This window comes from Chlorocebus sabaeus, chromosome 27 (genome assembly GCF_047675955.1).
Source record: "Chlorocebus sabaeus isolate Y175 chromosome 27, mChlSab1.0.hap1, whole genome shotgun sequence".
NCBI classification, from domain to species: Eukaryota; Metazoa; Chordata; class Mammalia; order Primates; family Cercopithecidae; genus Chlorocebus; species Chlorocebus sabaeus.
The window spans coordinates 49,175,897-49,203,857 of NC_132930.1; the positions used below are offsets into that span (position 1 = coordinate 49,175,897).

The 27,961-nt window shown below is 54.8% G+C and overlaps 1 protein-coding gene across 1 annotated transcript; it reads right to left on the reverse strand.

Annotated features, from left to right (window-relative positions):
- Window positions 1-148: 148 nt before the first annotated feature.
- LOC140710579 (rod cGMP-specific 3',5'-cyclic phosphodiesterase subunit beta-like) lies at window positions 149-27,961 on the reverse strand. The gene is made up of 4 exons (XM_073012601.1): window positions 27,494-27,961; window positions 19,495-19,647; window positions 19,008-19,097; window positions 149-516 (listed from the first exon to the last, which is right to left on the reverse strand). The coding sequence occupies exons 1-4, from the start codon at window positions 27,959-27,961 to the stop codon at window positions 319-321; spliced, it is 909 nt and encodes a 302-aa protein (XP_072868702.1). The 3' UTR covers window positions 149-318.

Consider the following 27,961-nt stretch of genomic DNA (forward strand, 5'->3'; position numbering starts at 1 on the left):
GGCCCTCATTCGGGGACCAGCCCTGGACACCCCATCCCTGGAGCGCAGTAGTAGGGGAGCCTGGTGGAGACAACAGACAGGCACCCGGGAGCCCCCCCGGCCAGTTCCCACCTCCCCAAACCCCACCCCTATCCCTCCCACTCCTGCCCTGAAGTTGGAGCCAGGGAAACAGAGGCATGTGGACGGGCCCTGGGCCCCTCCCCTAAGACTCACCCGGCCATCCGGTGTGCGTGGGCCTGAGTACGGCTGGGACTCTCCCATCAGCACAGGCCACACGTCAAAAAATTCCTGGGCAGAGAAGAGGTGAGGGTGAGGCCGTCAGCGCGGGACCTGGGTCGGGCCAGGCAGGGGGTCCCCGAGCCGCCGAAGCCTCACCTTCTCCTTGGTCATGTCCAGGAGGCCCACGGAGTAGCGCTCGCAGTTGAGGTAGGCCCGCACTGTGTAGAAGGCCTTGTGGAACTGCCTCTCGATGTCCGTCAGCTCCTCAAACACCTTGTTGGCCGACCACAGCAGCACCTGCAGGGAGGGGCACACCTGTGGGCCTGCGGCCACCCCACCCTCACGCCTGTCTGACCACAGCAGCACGGGGTCAACTCAAGCCTGACACACAGGTGCGCTCCCGCATCTGACCACCTGCCCAGCCGTGGAGCCCGGCACAGACCCTGATTGGTGGCTCCGTGGCCAAGTTTCATCTGAGCGTGTGGCACCCACGCGCGCGGGGCCTGGGAACCGGCTGGCGGTGAGGCCTCCAGGCTGCGGTCACGTCCCTGATCACTCACAAGGGGACAAGTGGAAAGTGGAATCTGCCGCTTGGACCTACAGAGGCAGACATCCGACCAGCCCTTCTTCCTCTCGGCTGCTGCAGAACCGCCTGTGGTGAGCTGGGCTTTGAGAACATCAGGCCGTGGTTTCTGGATGTGGGGCCTCCTGTGGCTTCCGCTAAGCGTCTGAGAGTGAAGCGTTGCTGACGCACTCCACGAGGTCCTGGCCAGACCCTGCGCAGGACGTCCCACCGCACGGGCCCCTGGCTGCTGGGTTAGCGCTGCCGCCAGGCTCAGACTCACCCCAGGGCCCTCCTGGGTCCACCTTTCTCTGCCTCCTTGGTCAACGTCCAGACCCAGTCCCCTCCAGGCCTTGCCTTCTCACACTCGCGGCGGCCGCTGGGTCTTCTACCGCGTGGTGCCAGCTCTCTCTCCTCCGCTGCGGCGTCCTAGCCCAGCTCTCTCCCCGCCAGGCCCTCTGAAGTTCCACCCCCTGGCACTCAGCTCATGGTGGGAACCGGACCAGGCTCTCCTGTTGCCAAGGGCAGTGAGACGTTCGTAGCTTTATTTCCCAATACCTTGATTTTACTGATTTTAGTTTATCTTCGGTTGAAATAATTGTGTGTATTTATGGGGTTTATGTATTACGGGGTTTGGTGTGATGTTCTGATCTATGTATTTGTTGCAGAAAGATTCAATTAAGCTAATCAACATATCCATCATCTCACCAACTTATTTTTTTATGGTGAGAACATTGCAAATCGATTTTCTAGCAATTTGGTATACGACACAGTCATCCCTCGGTATCCTCAGGGAAACTGGTTCCAGGACGCTGCTCTGATATCAAAATCCGAGGATGCTCAAGTCCCAGATATGAAACGGCCTAGAGTTTGCACAGAGGTTGCACACGCCCCCCACACCTTAAACCATCTCCGATGACTCAGCACCCAGTGCAATGCAATGCCATGAAAACGGCTGTTCTACTGTATTGTTTTACATTCTTATTGTTATTTTAATTTAAAACTTTTCCCACATAATAAATCCTCGGAAGCAAACCACACTTACCGAGCACCCTGTGTACTGTGGTTAATGGCAGCGGTGGCCGCCATGCAGCGCGGCTGACCTTGAAGCCCACAGCTCCAGCTAACGAACACTTTGCACCCTTTGACCAATGTCTGCTTTCTCTCTCTGTCTTCCTGCCCCGGCCTCCTGCAACCCCCTTTCCACTCACTGTTTCCATGAATTCAGAGTTTTTGGATCCCACACGTGAGTGAGATCCTCGCTTCTTTTGGCCAACGGCATCCTCCAGGTCCATGCACGTCACTGTTCTTCCCTGGTGGCGTCCTCAGTGCCAGCTCTGCTGTTTCCAGAGCCCCTCCCTCCCTCCCTGCTGAGGCCCGGCCCCCCAGCAGCCCCCAAGCACCAGCCTCTCTCCACACGGTGTCCAACACCTTTTTCTCCCTGAAGCCTTTCCTGAGCCATGTGTCTCCAGTGACCCTGACCCCTGCCTTCCAATCTCTGCCGGGTCTGCAGCCTACACTGACTCCTGCCTCACCAAGGGGCGCAGACCCTCCTCAGTGGCCTCCACACTCTCCTGCCCTGGCTGCAGTTTTGGTCCCGGAGCCGCCCTGGCCGCAGTCACGGTCATTGAGCCGCCCTGGCCGCAGTCACGGTCATGGAACTGCTGCTGGTGCCACCCTCAGCAGAAGCTCCCAGGCTTCCCAGCCCTTATCTGAGTATGTCCCACCCTCTGTGTCCCTGCACTGGTCAGGAGCTTTGGCCCCGTGCACGTGTGCAGAAGTCAGTTTAGTCACTAGAGTTAGTGGGTCCAGAACAGGACTTAGGAAAACAGCAGGTGCAAACGGCAACTGCTAGGCTGCTCTTCATGGCCCCAGGGCCTGCTGAATGGAGACGGCTCTTCATAATCCCAGGGCCTGCGGCTTGGAGACACGTTCAGCTGTAGACGTGTGGAATCGCCAGGTGCATTCTCCTCATATGCCTGGTTCACCCAGAGCCGCAGGTGGAGGCCTGGCCCACCCCCTGTGCCCTCTGCATCCCTCGCACGCTCAGTCTCTCTCCTGCGGACCTCAGCGTCTTCACTCAGGCTCTGGCCTCTGCCTCCAGGCCCTCATCCTGGGCCCTCCTCCTCCCAAGACTTGGCCTCAAGTCCTTTCCAGGAGGCCCTCCCTGAGGACCCACCAACCCCCCAGTGTCCCCACTCCCCATTCAGTCTGACCCCATGGGGGTCCCGCCTCACGAGGTCCCTCGGCCGTAGTCTGTGTGAGGTTGGGAGTGCAGGTGCTGGTGCCCGTGCGGGCCTTGCGTCCACACTCTCAGTGGCACTACTGCCCACCACAGACCTCCGGGCTCTGTGTGATTGCAGCCAGTGGCCCCCAGGAGGCCTGTCTCCACACGTGTGCCATGGGGAGGGCGGCTCACCCCCACCGCCAACCCGCACGTCCCTCTGCCCACTGCAGGGTGAGCCCCTCAGCCCTCATTTCCCCAACACACAGCGGCGAGGTCACTGAGCTACCTTGCGCCAGCCCTGTGACCTCGGGAAGGTCAGCTCACTCCTGGACCTCAGTGTCCCCACATATAAAACAGGAAGAGTGACATTCTGCACTCAGGGTGTGGGGAGGGTTACAGGCAGTAATGCCTGTCACACTTTCGAAGGGTGCCTGGCTCTGGGAGCCCCTTGTGTGTGGCTGTGTGAGCCGCTTGTGCGACCACCACACAGATACTCTGCTGGGGACCAAGCTCTGGCCGGACATTGGGCACAGCCGCAGCTCGCTCTGCTGAAGCTCAGGAGAGGGCTGGGCTTCACATCTAATTTTTGGAGTCATCTAAGGACATGGGAAAAAGGGTTTAGCCCTCCCCCCACAGTGTCGATGGCTGGTCAAACGTCCTCAGCCCCTGCCCTGCCTGTGACAGCCCCACTGCTGTTGACACTGGAGCCTCAGTGAGGGCAGGCACTGAGTCCAAGGTGGTCTGAGCCCAGCAGCCCCACCCTGAGGCCTCTGCCTTTCCTCCTTGTTTTCGCTTTTAATTTTCCGGTTAAAAGCCTGCTGCTGCACACAGCAATTGACTGAAGTGTAGGCATCTTCAGTGTGCAGTGGGCAAATTTTCGCTGCCAGCTCAGCCTCAGGGCATTCCTCTGTGCCCCCGTCAACACCCCTGCCCTCGGAATGGCTCTTCCAACCTCTGAAACTGCATCTACACAACCTCCTGAAGCCAGCCTTCTGGCCTCCACAGCCTCCAGCCGCCGGCCCTCTCCCGTGTGTGGTGCTGGAACTGTTTCCGTCCTGACTGCTGGAAGTCTTGGTGCCTGGGTGGTTCTGGGCTGGGGGACCCCCTCCACTCTGTCCCCTTGGTGCCCTGACCCCACCTTGGGCCTTCCTGGGCCCTCTCTGCCCACACAGGTGGCCCAGGCATCTTCCTGGGCAGCGTCCCCCGATTCCAACTCCAGATCAAAGGGAAGCCCTGAGGCCTCTGATGGAGGCCGTTGACTGTGAGCAGAAAGCAGCTTGAGGCTTCGCACCTGGGGTCTGCCTGTCCCGGGCAGTGGCCCAGGGGGCCAGAGACCCAGCAGGGTTGGGCTCCCAGTCTTTCAAGAGATGTAGAAACCCCAATTCTTACATGAAATGTCTCGACTTTAAAATGTCGGGAACTTGTTAAGCCAAACATCCAGTGCTGGGCGGGACCCATCCCCTTTCCAAGGTGTGGCTCAAGGCCTGCCCTGGAGTCTTCCAGACTCGTCCCCTCCTTGGGGAGTGGGGGCCTCTCCTGCCCTGAGCCTGTGCCCAGCATCCCGTGGGGGTCCCTCCTGCCCTGAGCCTGTGCCCAGCATCCCAGCACCCCCGTACCACCTGCTGCATCCACAAGGCCCCAGGGATGGTTCGAGTGACCTGGGCTTCTGGGCTGCGTGGAAGCTGTGGTTGTGCCTCTCCTGCATTGACTGGGGTTGGGTTTAATGCTCCAGGGTAAAACCAGGGTGACAATGATGGCCACCTGGTATAGTTGGAAGTGAGGGACCTACTGACACGGCGGGGGCAGAAGGCGCAGAGACGCATGTGGCCCTGGAAGGGGAGCTGCTCAGCCTCATGGCCCTCTCATTACGTATGGGAAGGAGGGGCCAGGAGGTCCTAAGGGGCCAGTGCAGATGGGATCCTCACTGGCTGCCCACCCCACGGAGGAGGGTCAGCATCTCCCCCGACCCCTGAGCCTGGGGCCATGGCCGTGGTGGGAGGAAGTGCCCAGGCCTACGTGGTCCCAACCCCAGGCCTTTGTGGGCCCACCAGTGAACAGTCTTCCCGGGCTGCGGTCAGCATGAGAGACCCCAGCAAGTGCCTGGGGGATCTGAGAATGGCACTCCTGGACTTTCAAAGCAGCAGCAGGTGCCCCCAATGTCCCTTGGAAGCCTGGTGGCTAGGATGGGACTTGTTCCTACTGAAGCCCCAGCCCCAGGAGCCTTGTTTCTGGAGACGTTTCCCTGCCGGGCCCAGGGCCTTGACATCGCCAGATCTACCGTGTGTCCTGGCATCAGGGCCGAGGGTTTCATCTCACTCATGGTGAGATTCTGAGCTGGTTGTTGAATCCTCAGGAATTCTGAGAGCCAGTTGTTAAACATAGCCATTTTTACAATTAAATCATGTAACCTATAAACTAGAAAGTTATATTAAAAGGGAAGGTGATAGACATCCAGGCTCAGCCACCCCGCCCCTCACTGTGGGTCACTGTTGCCTGTGCTCTGGGCTTCGCTACAGCAGACGGGTTGCTGTGCGAGGGTGTCTTCTCCCCACAGCTACATCTAGCGCATCATGGCAGGGCCCTAAGTCATCAAGTTGACCAGCTCAACAGGTTCCCACCACTGCCGGGTGTGCACAGACCACGCCCGCCCCTCCTGGCTGCCTCTCACTTCTGAATGGCTCTGCTTGCTCACAGGATGCAAGAGTCAGACAGACCTGCTGAGACGGAAGACTCCCCCGCTCCTCCCACGCCTGACCTGAGTCGGGGCACGTCCTCTGCCCTTACAGCGAGCCATCAGGTCCTGACACATGGCCGGCATGGAGGTGGGAGCCGCAGCCCTGCACCCACAGGCCCTTCATGCAGCTTTGCTGCAGCTCAGATGGCTGGGCCGTGGGAACTGCTCCACTAAGCCCAACTGGCGGCTGTCCTGACAGGTCACAGAGAAACCCGAACTCTGCAGGGCCTAACCCATGGCTTCCCTGCGGCCTCGACTGGCTCTAATGTGAGTGTCCGAGAGGCTTTTCAGAAAGGGAGTGGCAGGGGCCTCCAGTCCGGAGGGTGCCTGGGACAGAAGGTAGTTCCTGATTGTCCAGGTGACGGCCCTGGACAGAGGGAGGGGTGAATGCCCGGAGGCTGCTTTAATCCCAGTGACCAGCTTTCCTTCCACAGCTCAAGGAGGAGGCAGACGAAGTACAGGCATTGGGTGGACCTCGGGGGCCAATCTTTGCTCATCGCAAACTTTTATTTTCAAAAAGAGCCGTGAGGCAGGCCTGTGCCTCCTGCAAGTCAGGATGCCTAAAAATGCCATTCGGAGGGGAAAGCCCAGAAACAGCTTTTCCTAGGATTGGGCAACGTCTGGTGCAAAATCAAAAGTCTCGCATGGAGACACAAGGTCATGTGTTAGAACCTTGAGCTGGTCTCCACACGCCTGCAGGCTGAGAGGCTGGAAACAAGGGGTTTCCTAGGTGTTGGCAATTCACTTATTGCCTGGTTTAGAGCTGGGGTGACCAGACAACAGAGTGGGCAAACATGCCTGACTCTTGGATCTTCCTTCCCTCCCTCCCTCCTTCCTTCCTTCCTTCCTTCCTTCCTTCCTTGACGCAGTTTTGCTCTTGTTGCCCAGGCTAGAGTGCAGTGGCATGATCTCGGCTCACTGCGACCTCTGCCTCCTGGGTTCAAGCAATTTTCCTGCCTCAGCGTCCTGCATAGCTGGTGTTACAGGCACACACCACCATGCCCAGCTAATTTTTTGTATGTTTTAGTAGAGACGGGATTTCACCATTTTGGCCAGGCTGGTCTCGAACTCCTGACCTCAGGTGTTCTGCCCTCCTTAGCCTCCCAAAATGCTGGGATTACTGGCACGAGCCATCACACCTGGCCAGAGCCACACTTTTAAAACTGAGATCTGTTGCTGGGTGGTCCCTGCTGTGGACCAGATTGCGTGCCCCTCCCCCCGTGCATCTGTGAAGCCCTCACCCCAGATGCGACGGTGAGTGGAGGTGGGGCCCTGGGGGATGATTAGGGTTAGGTGAGGTCACAAGCATGGGGCCCCCACGAGAGGATTGGTGCCCTTATGGGACGAGGACACAGCAAGCCAGGGAGAGAGCCCTCGCCAGAAACAGAACTGGTCAGCACCTTCGTCTGGAACTTCGCCTCCTCCAGAAGTGTCAGAAGCGAATGCCTGCTGTCTAAGGCGCTTGGTGTGTGGTATTTTGTTATGGCAGCTCAAGCTGATACGGGAGCGAAAGCAAACCACAAGCAAGGGCGCGGAAGCTGCCGGCACCCTCAGCTGCAGCCAATGTTCAATACAGCCCAGTTCCGGGCCAGATGGACCCCAAATCCCACACTGAAGGCTGATTTGCCCCAGTCCCTGCTTTGGCCAAAAATTACAAGTCACGCTAAAAGGCGGGAAAAGGCAACAGTCCATAAAGACAAAGCAAGCTCAGAACCAGACTCAGATGTGACACGAAGTTGGGAATTATCAGACTGGGAATTTAAAATTTCTATGATCAGGCTGGGCGAGGTGGCGCACGCCTGTAATTCTAGCACTTTGGGAGGCCGAGGCAGGCAGTTCAACTGAAGTCAGGAGATCAAGACCAGCCTGGCCAACATGGTGACACCCCATCTCTACTAAAAATACAAAAATTAGCCAGGCCGCGGTGGTGGGTGCCTATCATCCCAGCTACTCAGGAGGCTGAGGCAGGAGAATCACTAGAACCCAGGAGGTGGAGGCTGCAGTGAGCCAAGATGCTGCCACTGCACTCCAGCCAGGGCCACAGAGCAAGACAATGTCTCAAAAAAAAAAAAAAAAAAAAAAGTAAAATTACGATGATCAATATGCTAACGGCGCTACTACAAAAAGGAGGCAGCACACGAGAGCAGACGGTAACATAAGCAAAGAGATGGACGCTCTGGAAGGACAAGGCTGCTGGAGCACAGGAGATGCCAGGCGGAAACGCAGAGCGCCTGTGGCCCGTCCGGAGGCTGCGCGTGTCTGAAGGAGAAACGCAGAGGGAACCATGAGCGGAGGGAGCGGAGCAGAGAGACAGATACAGAAGGTGCCAGCGGGCGGCGGGTGCCGGGAGGAGCCGAAAGAGCAAAGGGGAAGACATGTTGGAGGCAATAATGGCTGAGATTTGCCAACATTATTGACAGACACCAAAGCGCACGTCTAGGATGCTCAGTGACTGAAAAAAGGCAAATGTCAAAAAACGGATCCTAAGGCACATCATATTCAAACTGCACAAAACCAGGCTGAAAACCTCGAGGGAAGCTGGGGGTGGGGGAACATCTGACCAAGAGTGGAAGCAGATGTTGGAAACAGCTCATCAGAAACGATGCGAGCAAGAGGAGAGTGGAGTGAAGTATTGGAAGCATTGAGAAAAAAATGTGCTAACTTATAATTCTATATCCAGTAAAGTTCTCCTTGGAAGTGAAGGAGAAATAAAGACTTTCTCAGATAAACAGAAACTGAGGAATGTGTTACCAGTGGTCTGGCCCTGCAGAAAATATTCAAAGAAGTTCCTTGGAAACAGGAAGAATGAGATAGATCAGAAACTTGCATATGCGTGAAAACAGGAACAGCAGCAGAAAACAAATAAATGACAGGAAGGTAACATATTTTATTTTTCTTAATTTCTCTAATAACTATTTGTCCAAAGTAATAATAGTAACAGTATATTACATGATTATAGCACATGGATGAGTAAAATAAATGACAGAAATTTTGTAAGTGTGGAAGTGAGAAATTGTAGGTACATTGCTGTAAGATAGCTGCACTTTAGTGAAGCAGTATAATGCTATTTGGAAGAGGGCTTAGAGTAGTCATAAATGATTATTGCAAATTCTGGGGAAATGCTAAATTTTTTTAGAAAAACAAGTATAGCCGGGCGAGGTGGCTCACGCCTGTAATCCCAGCACTTTGGGAGGCCGAGGCAGGTGGATCACCTGAGGTCAGGAGTTCAAGACCAGCCTGACCAACATGGAGAAACCCTGTCTCTACTAAAAATACAAAATTAGTCGGGGTGGTGGTACATGCCTATAATCCCAGCTACTCGGGAGGCTGAGGCAGGGGAATTGCTTGAACCTGGGAGGCGGAGGTTGTGGTGAGCCGAGATCGCACCATTGCACTCCAGCCTGGGCAAAAAGAGCAAAACTCTGTCTCAAAAAAAAAAAAAAAAAAAAAAAAAACAAAAGAAAAACAAGTATAACTGATAACCTAAGAGAGGAGAGAGTATGGGATAAGATGCTCGATTAAAACCAGAGAAGGCAGAAAAAAGAGGGGATGATAATAATAAAGACTAAGTGCAATGCAGAGAAAACAGTTAAGAATATGGTATATATATTAATCCAACTATATCAATAATCACTTTAAGTGTGAATAGCCTAAATACACCACTTGACAGATTTTCAGAGTGGATAAAAAGAACTAAGACCTGACCCTATATATATATGTTGTCTATAAAAAACCCACTTTAAGTATAAAGACACACACAGTTTAAAAGTAAGGAATGAAGAAATATATCCTATGCTAAAATGAATCCAAGGACACTGGGGTAGCTATATTAATTTAGACAAAGAATACTTTAGAACAAGGAAAATGATTGGTGGAAGGGTCATCATAACATGATGAAGGGGCTGTTTCTCTATGAAGACATAAAAATCATTCATGTTCATACGTCTAATAACAAAGCATCAAAACACATGAAACAAAAGCTAATAAAGCTGTGAGGAGAGACGCATCCTCCACTACTGTTGGAGACTTACTACCCTCTATCAGAATGAGCACATCTAGCAGGCAGAGGCTCAGTAAGAACACTGCTGAACTAAACAACACTGTGGGCCAGGCGCGGTGGCTCGCGTCTGTCATCCCAACACTTTGGGAGGCTGAGGTGGGTGGATCACCTGAGGCTGGGAGTTGGAGACCAACCTGGGCAACATGGTGAAACCCCGTCTCTACTAAAAATATAAGAAGTAGGTGGGTGTGGTGGCGCGTGCCTATAATCCCAGCTACTCAGGAGGCTGAGGCAGGAGAATCACCTGAATCACAAGGTGGAGGTTGCAGTGAGCTGAGATCGCACCATTTTGTACTCCAGCCTGAGTGACAGAGAAAGAATCAGTCTCAAAAAAAAAAAAAAGATAAAAATAAAAATATAATAAACAACACCATTGTTCGACTGGACATAATTGACATCTACAAATTATGTTATCCACCAACAGTGCAATACACATTCTTCTCAAGGTCATGTGGAGCATACAGCAAGATAAACCACATTCTGGGCCATAAGACACATCTTAACAAAATTTTGAAAATAAAAATAATGAAAAATATGTTCTTATAGTGCAATTAAATTAGAAATCAATAACAGAAATACAGCTGAAAACTTTAAAATGGATTTTTTTTTTTTTTTTGAGACGGAGTCTTGCTCTATCACCCAGGCTGGAGTACAGTGGCCGGATCTCAGCTCGCTGCAAGCTCCACCTCCCGGGTTCACGCCATTCTCCTGCCTCAGCCTCCCGAGTAGCTGGTACTACAGGCGCCAGACACCTTGTCCGGCTAGTTTTTTGTATTTTTTTTTAGTAGAGACAGGGTTTCACCGTTTTAGCCAGGATGATCTCGATCTCATGACCTCATGATCCGCCCGTCTCGGCCTCCCAAAGTGCTGGGATTACAGGTTTGAGCCACCGCGCCCGGCCTAAAATGGACTTAACAACACACTTCTAAATAACAGATGGACCAGTCTCAAGAGACCTTTTAAAAGGGTTTGAACTCGGCCGGGCGCGGTGGCTCACGCCTGTGATCCCAGCGCTTCTGGAGGCCGAGACAGGCGATCCACGAGGTCAGGAGATTGAGACCATCCTGGCTAACACAGTGAAACCCCGTCTCTACTAAAAATACAAAAATTAGCCGGGCGTGGTGGTGGGCGCCTGTAGTCCCAGTTACTTGGGAGGCTGAGCCACGAGAATGGCGTGAACCCAGGAGGCAGAGGTTGCAGTGAGCCAAGATTGCGCCACTGCACTCCAGCCTGGTGACAGAGCGAGACTCCGTCAAAAAAAAAAAAAAAAAAAAAAAAAGATTTTGAACTAAATAAGAGTAAAAATACACAACCTATCAGAATTTGTCAGGTGCAGGGAAAGCAGTGCTTGGAGGAAAATTTATAGTATTGAATGCACATAATAAAAAAGAAGAAAGATCTAAATCAATGTTCAAAGCTTAAGAAACTAGAAAAAGAACTTCAAATTAAGCCTAAAGCAAGCAGAAGAAAATAAATAATAATTATGACAACTCTATGCCTCAAAATTTGATTTTAACTTAGATGAAATAGACTGATCACTAGAAAGACACAAACTACCAAGACTCACATTAGGAGAATGAGAAGAATCTAAAGAGTTCTCTGAGTATTAAAGAAATTGAATCAATAATTAATAATCATCTAAAAAGAAAGCACCAGTCCCTAATAGTTTCACTGGTGAATCTGACCAAACATTGAGGAAAGATATTATGTCAATTCACTACAATCTCTTCCAAAAATAGAAGCAGAGGAAGCACTTCTATCTTATTCGATGAGGTCAAAATTATCCTAATAGCAAAACCAGATAAGAAAGAAAAACTACAGACCAATGTAGCTTACGAATATAGATGCAAAAATTCTTTTATTTTCCTTTTCTTGAGATAGAATCTCACTCTGTCGTCAGGCTGGAGTGCAGTGGCACGATCTTGGCTCACTGCAACCTCCACCTCCCAGGTTCAAGTGATTCTCCTGCCTCAGCCTCCCGAGTAGCTGGGACTACAGGCGCCTGCCACCTTGCCCAGCTAATTTTTGTATTTTTACTAGAGACAGGGTTTCACTATGTTGGCCAGGATGCTCTTGATCTCTTGACCTTGTGATCTGCCCGCCTCAACCTCCCAAAGTGCTGGGATTACAGGCTTGAGCCACCGTGCCCGGCCTATAGATGCCAAAATTCTTAACAAAACATGGCAAGACCAATTTAACAATGTATGAAAATAATAATTACACTACATAACCAGGTGGCATTTATTCTAGTTATGCAAAGCTCGTTCAAAATTTGTTCAAAAAACACATGATGTTATCAATCAATGCAGAAAAAAATTTGAAAAATCCAACATTCATTCAGAATAAAAACAATTAGCAAACTAGAAATAGAGGGAACTTCCTCAATTAGATTTTAAAAATTCAACAAAAATCCTAGAGCTAAAGGCATTCTTTTTTTCTTTTCTTTTCTTTTCTTTTTCTGAGACAGTGTCTGTTGCCCAGGTTGGAGCGCAATGGCGAGCTGCTGGGACTGCACACACTACCATGCCTGGCTAACATTTTTGCACTTTTTGTGGAGATGGTGTTTGACCATGTTGCCCAGGCTTGTCTCAAGCTCCTGGGCTGGAGCTATCTGCCTGCTTTAGCCGCCCAGAGTGCTGGGATTACAGGCATGAGCCACCACGCTGGACAATGTCATTCTTTTTTTTGTTTTGTTTTATTTTTCAGATGGAGTTTCACTCTTGTTGCTCAGGCTGGAGTGTGATGGCACAATCGTGGCTCACCGCAACCTCCGCCTCCCAGGATCAAACGATTCTCCTGCCTCAGCCTCCTGAGTAGCTGAATTTACAGAAATGTGCCACCACGCCTGGCTAATTTTTTGTATTTTTAGTAGAGACAGGGGTTTCTCCATGTTGGTCAGGCTGATCTCGAACTCCCGACCTCAGGTGATCCACCCACCTCGGTCTCCCAAAGTGGTGGGATTACAGGCATGAGCCACTGTGCCTAGCTGGGCGATGTCTTTTTTTTTTTTTTTTTTTTTTTTAGGTGGAGTCTGGCTCTCTTGCCCAGGCTGGAGTACAGTGGCGTGATCTCAGCTCACTGCAAGCTCTGCCTCCTGGGTTCACACCATTCTTCTGCCTCAGCCTCCCGAGTAGCTGGGACTACAGGCGCTCACCACCTCGCCCGGCTAGTTTTTTGTGTTTTTTAGTAGAGACGGGGTTTCACTGTGTTAGCCAGGATGGTCTCGATCTCCTGACCTCGTGATCCGCCCGTCTCGGCCTCCCAAAGTGCTGGGATTACAGGCTTGGGCCACCGCACCCGGCCGATGTCATTCTTAATGGTGAGAAAGTGGATGCTTTCTCCTAAGATTGGAAATAAGGCAAAGATGTCTCCCTCCTCTCACCATTCACATTCAACATTATACTTGAAGTCCTAGCTAGTGCAATGAGACAAGAAAAAGAAATACAATGTATATAGATTGAGAGGGAAGAAAACTATCTTTGTTTGCAGATGACATGATTGTCTAGGTAAAAACACCAAATAATCAATAAAAAACTCCTGGCTCAGTGCAGTGGCTCATGCCTGTAATTCCAGCACTTTGGGAGGCTGACGTGGGCAGATCACCTGAGCTCAGGAGTTTGAGACCAGCCTGGCCAACATGGTGAAATCCTGTCTCTACTAAAAATACAAAGATTAGGCAGGCGTGGTGATGCACATCTGTAGTCTCAGTTACTTGGGAGCCTGAGGCAGGAGAATCGCTTGAACCTGGGAGGCAGAGGTTGCAGTGAGCCGAGATTGTGCCACTGCACTCCAGCTTGGGTGACAGAGTGAGACTCTGTCTCAGAAAAAAAAAAAAAAGTGTGTCTCTGATGGCTGTGTGTGGGGCTGTGGTCAGGGTTTCATGGGTCCCCCAGGAGCTGGGATGCCTGGCTGGCCTGCCCCGGCCACACAGCCCAACAGACCTCGGTTTTAAAGGTGTGGCTGTGACAGTACTTGGTGGGACCCCTGGACATGACCAAGGAGAAAGTGAGGCCTCGGGCACTCAGGGACCCCCTGCCCGGCCTGACCCTCGCCTCTTCTCTGCCCAGGATACAAAGTTAACATACAGCGGTCCATTGCTTTGCTTTATAATAGCAATGAACAATCGGAATTTGAAATTAAGAATCCAATATCACTTACTTTACCATGGGAAAATGAAATACTTAGGTACAAATCTAATAAAATTATGGATTTGTATGCAAAAACTGCAACATTCTGATGAAAGAAAGCGAAGATCTGAATACATGAAGAGATATTCTGTGTTCATCAATTGGAAGATGCATTATTTCTAAGACGGCAATTTTTCCCAACTTGATCTACAGATTTAATATAGTCCCAATTACACTACTAGTAAGCTATTGTGTGGATATTGACAAACTGACTCTAAGGTTTATGTGGAAAGGCAACAAACCCAGAATAGCTAGCACAATACTGCAGAGGAAAGAAAAGTAGAGTGCTGACATTCCCAACTTCAAGACTTACTCTAAACCTACAGTGATCAGGACGGTCTACGGTCTGGTATCGTGGATGAATAGACACATACGACAGTGGAACAGAATAAAGAGCTCAGGAACAGACTCACACCAACAGAGCCACCTGATCTTTGACAAAAGAGCAAAAGCAACACAATGGAGAAAAGGTGGCCTTTTTCAACACATGGTGCTGGATCAACTGGACTTCCACATGCCAACACCACCACCACAAAAAATTCATCTAGATGCAGACCTTACACCTTTCAGAAAATGAATCACACATCTAATGTAAAATACAAATCTATACGACTTCTAGCAGACAACAAGAGAAAATCTAGGTGACCTTGGGTTTAGTGATGAGTTTTTAGATACAACACAAAATACAATCCATGAAGGAAAAAAAATACTAAGTTGGATTTTTTTTTTTTTTTTTTTTTTTTTTTTTTTTTTTTTTGAGGCAGAGTCTTGCTCTGTCGCCCAGGCTGGAGTGCAGTGGCCGGATCTCAGCTCACTGCAAGCTCCGCCTCCCAGGTTTACGCCATTCTCCTGCCTCAGCCTCCCGAGTAGCTGGGACTACAGGCGCCCGCCACCTCGCCCGGCTAGATTTTTGTATTTTTTAGTAGAGACGGGGTTTCACCGTGTTAGCCAGGATGGTCTTGATCTCCTGACCTCGTGATCCGCCCGTCTCGGCCTCCCAAAGTGCTGGGATTACAGGCTTGAGCCACCGCGCCCGGCCGGATTTTTTTTTTTCGAGATGGGAGTCTCGCTCTGTGATCCAGGCTGGAGTGCAATGGTGTGATCTCAGCTCACTGCAACCTCCGTCTCCCAGGTTCAAGCGATTCTCCTGCCTCGGCCTCCTGAGTAAGTGGGATTACAGGTGCCCACTACCATGCCCAGCTAATTTTCATATTTTTTTAGTAGAGATGGGGTTTCACCATCTTGGCCAGGCTGATCTCGAACTCCTGACCTCAGGTAATTGGCCTGCTTTGGCCTCCCAAAGTGCTGGGATTACAGGCATGAGCCACCATGCCTGGCCAATTGGACTTTATTATAATAAAATTTAAAACTATTTTGCAAAATACAGTGTAAAGTGAATTAAAAGACAAGCCACATCCTGGTAGAAAATATTTGCAAATCACTCTTCTGTTTTTGTAGAGATGGGGTCTTGCTATATTGCCCAGGTTGGTCTCAAATCCCTGGCCTCAAGTGATTCTCCCACCTCAGCTTTCCTATAGAGGGGAGCCACTGCTCCTGGTCTCAGCATCACCTTTTTTTTTTCTCTCTCTCTCTTTTTTTTTTTTTGAGATGGAGTCTTGTTCTGTCGCCCAGGCTGGAGTGCAGTGGTACGATCTCAGCTCACTGCAGGTCCTGGGCAGGAGGACCTGAGGAGGAGAACCCAGCTCCTGGGTTCAAGCAATTCTCCTGCCTCAGCCTCCCGAGTAGCTGGGACTACAGGCATGCACCACCATGTCTGGGTAATTTTTTGTATTTTAGTAGAGACGGTTTCACCATGTTGCCCAGGCTGGTCTCAAACTCTTGACCTCAGGTGATCTGCCTGCCCCGACCTCCCCCAAGTGCTGGGATTACAGACATGAGCCACCACCCTCAGCCTGAGCATCACTTTTGAATACAAGTTTAACTTTCTCATGCCAGAAGCAGGGCTTAGTCACCCTTGACAGTTTCCAGTTCTGCACCTAAATGGCTCAAGCTGATAGCAGCCGTAAGAACTTAGAGGCGTCTCTCCTGCCCAGAAGCCTGGGCTCCCCACTTCTCCCCCTTTCCTTTAGAAAAGGCCGTTCAGACATTTGCCCATGAACTTAAGGGACACGCTCTCTATTCCCTCATGTTTGCTGCTAGCAGAGCCCCTGCTCTGCCTGATTTGCCATTTCTGCCTCCTGTGAACTGTGGACCCCCAGAAAAACATTACAGAACTGCCCTCCTACTATCCTGGGCGGCACAGCAAGACTCTGTCTCTAAAAAAAAATTACCCAGGTGTGGTGGGGCATACCTGTAGTCCCAGCTACTTGGGAGGCTAAGGCAGGAGAATTGCTTGAATCTGGGAGGCAGAGGTTGCAGTGAGCCGAGATCGCGCCATTGCACTCCAGCCTGGGTGACAGAGTAAGACCCTGTCTCCAATAAATAAATAAATAAGTAAATAAAAATAAAAATAAAACTCTTTAAATGATAAGAAAACAAATAACCCAATCAAACAGGGCAAAAGATCTGAACAGACAACTCACCAAAGATTAAGATGTACAGATGGCAGGTATGTAAATGAAAAGACGTGCGACATCATCTGTCATTAGGGGATTGTAAATTACAACAATAATGAGATGCTACCGTACACCCATCAGATTGCAGTGCCACCAAATGCTGGTGAGATTGCAGAGCAGCAGGAAATCTCACTCATCACTGGTGGGAAGGAACAGAGCAAGCCACTTTCTAGCCTCAGTAAGACTGAAGGCAAAAGAAACTCTTCATCAACCCCATATTCTACTCGGTGACACTGTTCTCCGTGGGGTGCGGGTGAACAATCCTGACACGGCTATACCCCTGCGCTGGAATCAGACAATTAAGTGCATGGGCGGAGGACGGCTCCCAGGCGTTCCACTGTTGGATGGGAATTCACATAACAGCAAGAGGAAGAAGCCAGAATGAGCCGTGCTGCCTGGACCAGGGCTGGAGACATCAGCTCGAGCGCAATGGTCACGCGCAGGAACATTTGCAGCTCTGTGCACACTCAGGGGACTCGCAAGGGCTGGCAGAGCATGGCTGCCTCTCGCTCTGCTGGCTGAGACGGCCTGGAAGCAGCGACCCCTGCGACCAGCACTGCCGGCCCCCAGGCCGCGGCTCCTGTTACTGCTTTCCAACAGAAGGAACTGGGCTCCCTGGACCAAGGCAGGAAATACACAATGAGCTGGGGGCATCCTGTGGAGCTAAAAATTGAGGAATTTCAAAACCAAGCCAGGCTGAGCGCAGTGCCTCACACCAGTGATCCCAGCACTTTGGGAGACTGAGGTGGGCAGATCACTTGAGGTCAGGAGTTGGAGACCATCCTGGCCAACGTGGTGAAACCCCATCTCTACTAAAAATACAAAAATTAGCTGGGCATGGTAGTGCATACCTGTGATCCCAGCTACTTGGGAGGCTGAGGCAGGAAATCGCTTGAACTTGGGGGCAGAGGTTGTAGTGAGCCGAGATGGACCCCATCTCAAAAACAAAACAAAACAAAACAAAAATAAAAAACACACAAAAAAACAAAAAACAAACCAAAGCAAAACCCCACAGTGATGGGGTCATGTAAAAAGAGCACAGGAGCCAAGCAGAAGAGCTCCCAGTGGCCAAAGCTGGACTCACACGAGCAAGAAAATAAACAAAATCGTGTTGAATTATAACCTAAGCATACAATACTCCTAAATCCAGACTGACATAAATAAATGGTTGAATAAATTAGTAAATGGGGAAAAGAGACAAATCTCTTACGCAAAATAATTCCAGATAAATTACACAGATGGTCTCCCTGGTCCCTGGTTCCCACGGCCCTGGCCTGTGGGAGGCCTGCTTGGATTGGGGCTGCTTGGTCAGGAGCCCTGCCCGCCTTTCCAGACTGCCCCTGAGGCAGCCCTGGGGCCAGGAGGAGGCCCCTAAACCCTCCAGATGCTGAGATAAAGACCTCAGCCTCTCGCCACATTCAGCAGGCTTGCAGCAGGTGACCAGGGCCAGGCAGCGTCCGCAGGCAGAACAAGACATGGGGAAGGCAGGAGGTGACCCACCGTCTTTACAGTTCTCCTTTGTGGCTCAGCCCCAAGGCCACCGTGTGGACAGCTTCCCAGCCCCAACATAGAGCCTCCTTCCCCTGACCCACTCACTATCCATCCAGGTCTCCCCTGAGCCACGGTCTTAGACGGGAGGACCACCTGCCCTGGAGGTCACCCCCCTGCATTTTCCCACACACCTTGGCACACCTGACTCCATAAGGTCCTCGGGCCTCCCTCCCCAACATCTCAGCCAGGGCCGGACCTGCCCCCGTACCCTCTCTCGGCCAGGGCCGGACCTGCCCCCGTACCCTCTCTCGGCCAGGGCCGGACCTGCCCCCGTACCCTCTCTCGGCCAGGGCCGGACCTGCCCCCGTACCCTCTCTCGGCCAGGGCCGGACCTGCCCCGTACCCTCTCTCGGCCAGGGCCGGACCTGCCCCCGTACCCTCTCTCGGCCAGGGCCGGACCTGCCCCCGTACCCTCTCTCGGCCAGGGCCGGACCTGCCCCCGTACCCTCTCTCGGCCAGGGCCGGACCTGCCCCCGTACCCTCTCTCGGCCAGGGCCGGACCTGCCCCCGTACCCTCTCTCGGCCAGGGCCGGACCTGCCCCCGTACCCTCTCTCGGCCAGGGCCGGACCTGCCCCCGTACCCTCTCTCAGCCAGGGCCGGATCTGCTCACTCATCACTCATGCTGGCTCCTCCCAAGGTGGTCAGGGGCAGCCTCTAGGAAGGGTGCCCCTTTCCCCCTCTGCAGGTGCCTCACACCCGCTCTGGCCGGATCGCAGGCAGGTGGCAGATGGGTCTGGCCGTTGCAGCTCAGCACAGCCACAGAAGCCGTGGGGCCTCCTCTCCCCGGAGCAGTGCCCACCCCGGGACCTGCCAGGCGAGCACAGTACCACCTGCCACCACCGGGCTCTGCGCAGGCAGCGAGACAGGGGGCCATGCTCAGCGTGTGGTACCTGGCCGCGGCGCGTCTCGCAGTTGTGGAGGTAGCTCAGGTGATAGATCTTCAGGTCCAATGTGGCGAAATTCAGGTACTTCAAGAACACCTGAAACGGGAATCGCCACAAGAGGAGTTAAAATTCCAGCTTTCAGACATGTGCCCCGTGGGTATTTTGCAGGAGAAACGTGCCCTCCTGAGGCTGCCCAGACAGGCCAGGAAGCTGTGCCCAGCACACAGACATGGACTGGCACACGCAAGCTCAGGTGCACAGGGCGGGCACGTAAGCTGTCTCTGTCTCTGTCACACACACACACACACACAGGTGTGTGCAGACACACAGGAGCGATGTGCGGACGAGCACACGGAGCCCAGCAGCCCAGCAGACGCGCAGCACAGAACACGTGGGCAGGCATGCGGGCAGGCAGGCAGGCAGGCAGGTAGGCAGACTCGCCACACAGAACACACGGGCGGGCAGGCAGGCGGGCAGGCAAGGAGGCACTCACGTCTTCGTCTTCGCTGGTGAAGAATGGGCCGTTGAGCTTGTTCACCGCCATGATCACCGCCACGACGTCTTTGCCATTCATGATGGGTGTGGCCAGGATATTCTTTGTCTTGTAGTCAGTGAGCTCGTCAGCAAATGAGCTGAAGTGAGGACACTGCCGCAGGAGAGGAAAGAGGCTAAAGAGGCTGTCGCTGCGTGGGCCTGGAGCCCGCACCACTGGGGTTGCTGCCAAGCTCTGTGGAGGCCGCTGCCCTCCAGGTGTGAGGCGCCCAGGGGCCCTGCTGGGCACTGGAACGTGGCCACTGGGCGATGAGAGCTGGGCCTGTCCCTGTGACTCCAGCCTGGCTCTGTGCACCTCTGTGCGGAGGACGCTGGTGCCCCCCAGTGCTCAGTCCAGCAGACCTATACAGGCCTCACCGGTGGCCCCACCCTGCCTGGCACTTCCCGTGCCGTCCCACACCTGCCACCTTCCAGCAGCATTGGGCCTCCTGGATGCTTGTTGAGCCTGCCTGCTCACCTTGTCCCTGAAGCCTCCTGGTGTCCGCCACCCTCTCCTGCCTTCAGCCCCCTGCAGGACACTCCTACACTCTTCCCCAAGAGACAGCTCCTCGTAGGATGCGGGATGAGCCCATTCTGATTGTGGGCTTGTTCGTGGGACACTTTAGCCAGGGCAGGTGCAGCTGGCAAGCCAGGGTGAGAGTCCTGGCAGCCCTGGGGTCTGTACGCTACCCCTCTGGCCTCCCAGGCCCACACTCCCAGGGGTCTGCTCCCTGGGATCTGGGGCCCACTGTGATGAGAACTTTGCCTGCCTCTGGCTCCTGGGGGCTCCCCACCCACCCTCACTCCCACCAGATTCAGAGCAGCCCCTCTTCTCTTTGGTTTTAGGTTCCGGCCCCCCAAGGAACAGGTCAGCTGAGCTCTGCCTCGGCCCAGACGCACTGAGGGTTACTGAGACCAGGCACCCCCAGGCGACCAGGATTCCGTCCTTCAGAGAGTTGGATGTGACCCCAGACCCTCCTCTTACTTTCTGGTACTGACATTTGTTTACATGAGGCCAGGGTGCCCTGGGGCAGTGACCCAGATCAATGGCTCCGGGGTCGGCCCTGCTGGGGTCTGGACTTCCCACCTGTGCGACCTGCAGCAGGCACAGGGCAGTTCTACGGCCTTCTCCTCACTAGTCCATGAGGCAAAAATAACAGGCTCTGCCCTCAGCCACTGCACCAGCTGAACAGGAGCTCCTGGGATGCGCCTCACATCTCGTGCTGTTTCTAGGCACGGCAGCCCTGCAGCGGCAGAGGGCAGACTCCTCGCAACTTCCCTCCACCACCTTGCCCAGAGGAAGCCTGCTGGGGGCTGGCCGAGGTGCCAGATGCTCCTAAATGGCACCCATCCTTCCTGCTCCTCCTTTCCTGATTCTTGGAGATGCAGCTGCTGCCCATAGCCACATAGGCTGGTGTTGAAGGAAAACCAGCGTTTAAAAGATGGTGCGGCAGGAAGACGGGTGAGTGAGCCCTGGCAGGGGTGGCAGCATGGGCAGTGGGGGCAACATCCCTTTACTGGATCTGAAACAGAGGGGTGTTCCCTGAGGGAGGGCTCATCTCACCACCTGCATCCCCCGAGAGCTCATCTCACCACCTGCATCCCCCGAGAGCTCATCTCTGCACTGCGTCCCCCGAGAGCTCATCTCTGCACCTGCGTCCCCCGAGAGCTCATCTCTGCACCTGCGTCCCCCGAGAGCTCATCTCTGCACCTGCGTCCCCGGAGAGCTCATCTCGGCACCTGCATCCCCCGAGAGCTCATCTCGGCACCTGCGGCCCCCGAGAGCTCATCTCTGCACCTGCGTCCCCTGAGAGCTCATCTCGGCACCTGTGTCCCCCGAGAGCTCATCTCGGCACCTGCGTCCCCTGAGCCAAACACAGCACACTCCTGCCTGCTTGTTGTGGTGCCCGTTGTGCCTGTGGCGGTTTGGACAGTGTCTCCTCCACCAGCTGTCAGTGCTACAGTGGCCACCATGTGTACTCCCTGTTGAATTCAGATTCTCTGTGACTGTTTCCTTCCCTTTCTACCTGGAGTCCATCCTTTTAACCCATCCCTTGCCAACCTCACTGACACTCTCACTTGGGGCCCTTCCCTGGCTGCTGATCGTCACAGCATGACACCTGGACATAAACCAGTGATTCTGGAAAGAGCACAGTGTGACCCTGAGACAGCGCCACACAGATCCACACAATGTGACCCTCATAACCCTCAGATGGCACCACACGGATCCACACAAAACGATGCTTAGACGGTGCCTCCTGGATCCACATGTGATCCTCAGATGGCATCACACAAGATGACCCTCAGATGGTGCCACACACAAATCCACGTGACCCTCAGACAGTGCCACACGGATCCATACAGCATGACCCTCAGATGGTGCCACATGGACCCACACAACGTGACCCTCAGACAGTGCCACATGGATCCACACAGCATGACTCTCAGCTGATGCCACATGGATTCACACAACGTGACCCTCAGATGGTGCCACATGGATCCACACAACATGACCCTCAGACAGCACCACAGGAATCCATGCAATGTGACCCTGAGATAGCAGATGGTGCCACACAGATCCATGCAGGATGACCCTCAGATGGTGCCACATGGACCCACACAACGTGACCCTCAGACGGCACCACAGGGATCCACACAACGTGACCCTCAGACAGCGCCAAGAGATCCACACAACATGACCCTCAGACGGCACCACAGGGATCCACACAACGTGACCTTCAGATGGTGCCCCACAGTCACACAGGCTATGGTTGATGAATGTTCAGCATCACTTCTCTTGCCAGCCTTGTCTCTACCAGTTTCTTCCTGGATCTCAGACCTGACTGTCACTTCTCTCTGCCCCACACATTTTCACAGCTCTAGTTTCACAAAGAAAGTATGGGAGCAGCCACAGAGCCTTCCCGCCTCTATCTTGTGGCCTGCCCTCCACCCAAGAACCTCACACTATTTGTCACCTTCTCTTCTTCATAGTCTCTCCCCATCCTGCGATTTAAGTGCACTCGGGACTCTGTAAAATGCTCTCTCAGCCCATTCGTCTGCCATCCTCTCTCCTTCACAGCTGCTCCTGGATCCCTTGCCTTCCTGGCTGCATCACTGGTCTCAGCAGGTGCCTGGCTCCATTTCAGCTCTCCCAGCTGAGGTGGGTGGGCCGCAGTTACCATCCTGATGCCAACAGCCTCTCTCCTTCACCACTGACCCCATTCACTTCCTGGTCCTTCCAGGCCTGTGCCTGGAAGATACACCCTTGGCCCCAGCACTGAGACCTTCACCCTGAGGTTTTGTGACTGCAGCCCCTTGGTGTCTCCCCAGCCCCCACACCCTTAGGAGCGAGCGGAACAGCTCCTTAGAGGTCCAGAGCAGGCAGCCAGAACTGGGGCTTGGCCACCGCGGAGGTTCTGCCAGAAGCTATGCTCCTCCGAGCAGGTAGTTTTGAGTGAGGTTGCCCCTCGTTCCTCCTTCCCTGTACCTTGTCAGGCCTCTGGGAGCAGCTGGTCCAGCGACTTCCCAGGAACATCTGTACCAAGCCCCGGCTTGCACTCTGCCCTCCTCAGCTTCCCTGACACCACAGGGAATGTTTACTTTTTTGTAAATCTGCCATCAAGACTGCAGAGTCCCACATGGAAACATCCGGCCACTCTCTCACTGACACCGGCTCTCCTTTCCTCGGCATCTGGTCACTCTGCTGCCCATGCATGGATGGGCACTTGGTACCAGCTGGGCCACAGCCACCTTGGTCCCAGCTTGGCTGGTGCAGCTTCCAGCCTCAGTGGCTCCCCTCCCCGCCCCTGTTGGCCCAGCAGCCCGACCCCAGCCCAGCCTTCACTTCCTGGGATGACAGCCCTGCAAACTCCCCTCAGCCACAGGGACGGACCCTCGGCCTCTCCGTCCAACTGCCAGCTGCCCCACCCATTGTGAAATGCAGCAACACCATGGTGAAGATTAACTTGTGGCCTCCGCCGTCCCCCCCGTCCCTCCTCTCTGGTGCCCTCTGGGCTCTGTGTCCCCCCGTGGTGATGCTCAGTGGGAGGGTCCCCTGCTGGCCTCCCGTCTCTCCTCCTTGGTACCCTCTGGGCTCTGTGTCCCCTGTAGTGATGCCTGGCTGGGGGGTCCTTGCCTGCTGGTCTCTTCCTCTCCACTGTCCCGTCCAGGCTTCCCTGCTTCCCCAGAGCCTCCTGGTCAGACGTACCAGGAGCCTCACCTGGGAGCGGGCGGCAGCTGTGGACTGTCAGGCTCCTGGGAACCCCCTGCATCTGCTCTGCCTCTAGCAGGCCAGGGTGTGTGCTCACACAGCCGAGCAGCTGGGCCTGGCTCTGGGGCCTTCACACCCACTGTGGCTTCTCCAAAGCACCCCAACCCTCCGTCCCACTGCCCAAGCCCCCCGCCTCCTCTGCCGTCTGTGCTCAGCATGGCTGACGGCCGGTCCTGCCGCCCTCCTCCCTCTGTCTCCGGGTTCCCACCCAGCCCGTGTTCTCAACGCCTCTGCTCTGTCCAACCTTGTAGTGACCACCACAGGACTGAGTCCAAGGGTCTTGATTGCTGGCGACGTGCAGGACCCTGTGATGAGGTGTTTTGGGCCAGGGTCAGGGGACCCACTAGGGACCCGGACGGGCCTTTGGGGTGGGTTCCCGTGACAGTCCCAGGGAGAGGAGCTGGGAGAGGGATGGAGGGTGAGGCTGCATGCGCAGCACTGCGGGGTTCGTGGCTGTTCGGCTGGGGCTGGGCTCAGAAACCGCTGCAGAGTCAGAGCCGGAGTGTGAGTCCTGCCCTGCCACTTGGTGGCCGTGGCCAAGCCCCCCCCAGCCCGCCAGGATCTTCCATCCCAGCTGCCCTCGCTGTGAACTCTTGCAGGTCTGAGGAGCCACAAAGGAGTGATGGCGGGGCCTTCCCAGTCATCAGGTGTGGGCGGCGTCCCTGCCCGGGGTGCACGGCGGCGGACGGGGAAGGCCGTGCTGTCTCACAGGCCCACTCACTCCTACCTCTCTGCACCTGACCTGTGCTTCCTTCCTGCCGAGAGGCTTGTCTGGGGGCTGTGGACACTGGGTGGCTGGGCAGGGCCTCTCACCCAGCTGCCCCGCTGGCTTCTGACATGTTGGGAGGGATGGAGGAGGGCCTGGTGTCCACCTTCTGGGACCTGTGGTTCCTGAGCCCAAGGTTTTACCCACGCCCAGGCCTGGGCCGGGCTCCAGGAAGGTTGTGCTCAGTCCTGAGTCCCGGCAGCGCCCTCCTTGTGCAGGCCCTGGGATCTGCCATGTCTCCCAGGCAGCTGCTGTGACACAACAAGCGTAGTTCTGGGAGCAGACAGGGCCTTGGAGCCATCAGCTGAAGCCCTGCACCTCCCAGAAGTGGGTCCCACGTGGCCTGGCACTGCCTGGGCTCCCTGTAGGCCTGACAGTGTGAGCCCTGGGCAGCCCCTCCCTCCGTGGTGGCTCCTGGGACAGGCCCCTGGGGACAAGAGGGCCCACAGGCCAGGCTACTGCAGCCTTTGCCCTGGCCTGACACTCTCAGCTCCAGGAGGATGGATGCTCGAAGCTCAGGGAGGAGCTGGTTCCCCAGGGCCTGCCAGCTCTGTGCTCAGGAGCAGGCTGGTTTAGCCACTGCAGCTCCCTTGTGAGGCAGACATTATTTCCCCAGTGTAAACAGGGAGACAGGGTTCAGGTGGGCAAGGCTCTGGGTGGCCCTGGTGTGCCATGCTGACCACTCACGCCCCGTCTCAGGGACTCTCGCACCACAGCCACGTGCTGCTCTCCCAAAATAGCCGGTGTGGCTCACACCCCCCGAAGAGGGCTCAGTGGGCCAGACTGAGGTGTGCTCTGCCTCAGTCTCCCCTTCTGTAAACTGAGATGTGAACCCAGAAGCCCACCCCTTGGCAGTGCTTAGGGTGCTGAGATGCACTTAATGAAAATTTGCATTTAATGAAAATTTGTTTTTTTTGGCAGTTTAGACTCAAGTCTCTTCCCTTAGTCTGAGATAACTAAGACTCCACAGAATGGAGGGGCAGACACCACGCCCAGCCCCTCAGAGAGGCACCAGCTACACTGGGCAGGGGGGAGGCCTCAGGGGAGGTCAGTGCTGGGGCAGGTGCGGCCATGGCACTGGGGGTGGGAGTGGCAGGACCTGGAACAGCCCTGGGGAACAGGCCAGGCTGAGGGACAGACCTAGGACAGCCCAGCAGTTTGAGGGGGACCCGCAGAGCAGGGACGAGATACCATCAGCTGGGTGGGGACAAAGGCGTGAAGGGGTGGTGGCAGCAGGGGATGAACTCCTGGCGGGAGAAGGACACAGCCCGGGCTTGCGACAGGGTGGGGACGAGAAGTTGTCTTGGAGATTGTATGCAGAAGGAAGGAAGGGAGAGAGGGAGGACGGCAGAAAAGGAGGGAGGAGGGCAGCAGGATAGAGAGAGGAGAAGGGAGGAGGGAATTGGGGGAGGGAGAAGGCAGCTGGTGTCCACCCCAGGCACCACCACTGCGAAGTTCCCTGGCTTCCTGGTAACTTACGCTCCTGATGCATGATTGATTTGTGGGTGCCCCACTTCTTAGGAGGGAGGTGGAGACGAAGGTAACCCCGGGGATTACCGAATCTAGGTCACTGCCTCACTGCTTGCTTACTGCCGTTGGGATAAGAGGATTGCCACTTCCGGCCTGGTGCGGTGGTTCACACCTGTTATCCCAGCACTTTGGGAGGCCAAGGCAGGTGGATCACCTGAGGTCAGGAGTTCGAGACCAGCCTGACCAACATGACAAAACTCCGTCTCTACTAAAAATACAAAAATTAGCCAGGTGTGGTGGTGGGCGCCTGTAGTCCCAGCTACTCGGGAGGCTGAGGCAGGAGGATGGCTTGAACCCGGGAGGCGGAGCTTGCAGTGAACCGAGATCGTGCCATTGCACTCCAGCCTGGTGACAGAGCGAGACTCTGTCTCAAAAAAAAAAAAGAGGATTGCCACTCCCTCCCCAGCTGCCTGGGAAGGAGGGACCACGCCTGCCCCTGGGCAGGCGACCTGGTGGGTAATTCCCAAGACCCATCCAGCAAGAGCAGAGGCTGCCTGGGCCCCTTGCAGCCTCCTCAGCCATGGGGACAGAAAAGGGGAGAGGAAGCTGGGGACTGGTGCAGGACAGGGAGAAGGGGCTTCTCCACCCCCCTTCTTCCTTGGAGCCTCCTTGCCAGGCAGCCCCTCAGGGCCTTTCCAGGTCTCTGCTGGCCACTGCCCTCACCCAGTCTGGTAGGCACCTCACACCACACTTGTTCTCCAATCCCATCAGGGCCGCCTCTGTCCTCAGGAAGTGTCTGCCCTAGCCTGTGCTTTGCATGGACAGGCCCTGGCCTTCCCACCTTCAGTGACCCCAGTGAGCCTGTCTCAATTCTCAGTCTCTCGTCCCTCCCCCGTCCCACCCTGGACCCCCATGCTCGGTGGCTCCCAGGTTTGTTCTTCCCTGGTGGCCAGTGTTGGCTCCCATGGGATAAAGCTGCTTCTGTCACGGTGGGAACTCGGGGTTTCCCCGGCTCCCATTCCTTTCTGGGCATCTGCACCACCTTCAGCTGTGACCTCTTCTTCCCAAATCCCAAGGCAGGGCCAGAGAGCCCTGAAGCCCCCACCTGGGCTGTCTTCCTGGAAGCCAGGGGTCCTCACACGACCTACACGGTCCCCACCATGGGACACCCAGGTTTGGGCCTGAGTCTGCTTCAGCCGAGGCTCCCAGACTCAGGTCTCACCAACTCAGTGGCCACACGATGTCAGCTTGAGCCAGAAGCTCTGAGCTGGAGAGGCAGGCGGCCAGGGCACAGTGCCGGGCAGGGCCTCTAGGTACTCGCTCCTCTGCACAGAACAAGCCTGTGCCCTGATAAGAGGCCTCCCTGGAGGCCTGAGTATCCAAGCTGACCCTCAGACACCTGGGACAGGTGCAGGAGATGCACACAGCCACCTCCCTGAGGCTACGCAGACCCACCTCGGCCACGTCCTTGACATTCACCATCTTCTTGGTCTGAGCCACATGGCCCACGACCCCAATATCCAGCGGGAAGACGATCTCGGAGTCAGGGGGCACCAGGCAGTCCTCCAGGACGCTGTCTGGCTGCACGCTGAAGAGCCTGGTGGCCAGCTCGGCCACACCGTTGCGCTGGCGGTACATGAAGAGGCTGCAGCGGTCGGCCTGCAGGAGGGTGCAGAGGCGCCGCAGGACCTTGAAGACCACGCGCTCCATGTTAATGTTCTCCTGCATGTCCTGCACCAGCTCCAGCAGCGCCTCGCTCTCCTCCACCTGGCAGAGCTCCCGGAAGCTGTTGCAGTCCGGCGGGCACCTGTCCTCGCAGGCCGCGGCCACATTCTCGGGGCTCAGTTTCTTCCCAAAGTACTGGCGGGCGAAATCAGGGTTCTGGTCGAGAAAGCTCCGGGCCTGCTCCTCACTGAGGCTCAT

Bases quoted from the DNA above. Each gene is read 5' to 3' on its own strand.
- LOC140710579 (XM_073012601.1), bottom strand. From the start codon at position 27,961: ATGAGCCTCAGTGAGGAGCAGGCCCGGAGCTTTCTCGACCAGAACCCT. The intron at 19,648-27,493 runs GTGGGTCTGCGT...CTCCTGCGGCAG, and splicing joins ATGTCAAGGACGTGGCCGAG to TGTCCTCACTTCAGCTCATT. The intron at 517-19,007 runs GTACCACACGCT...CCCTCCCTGCAG, and splicing joins GCGAGACGCGCCGCGGCCAG to GTGCTGCTGTGGTCGGCCAA.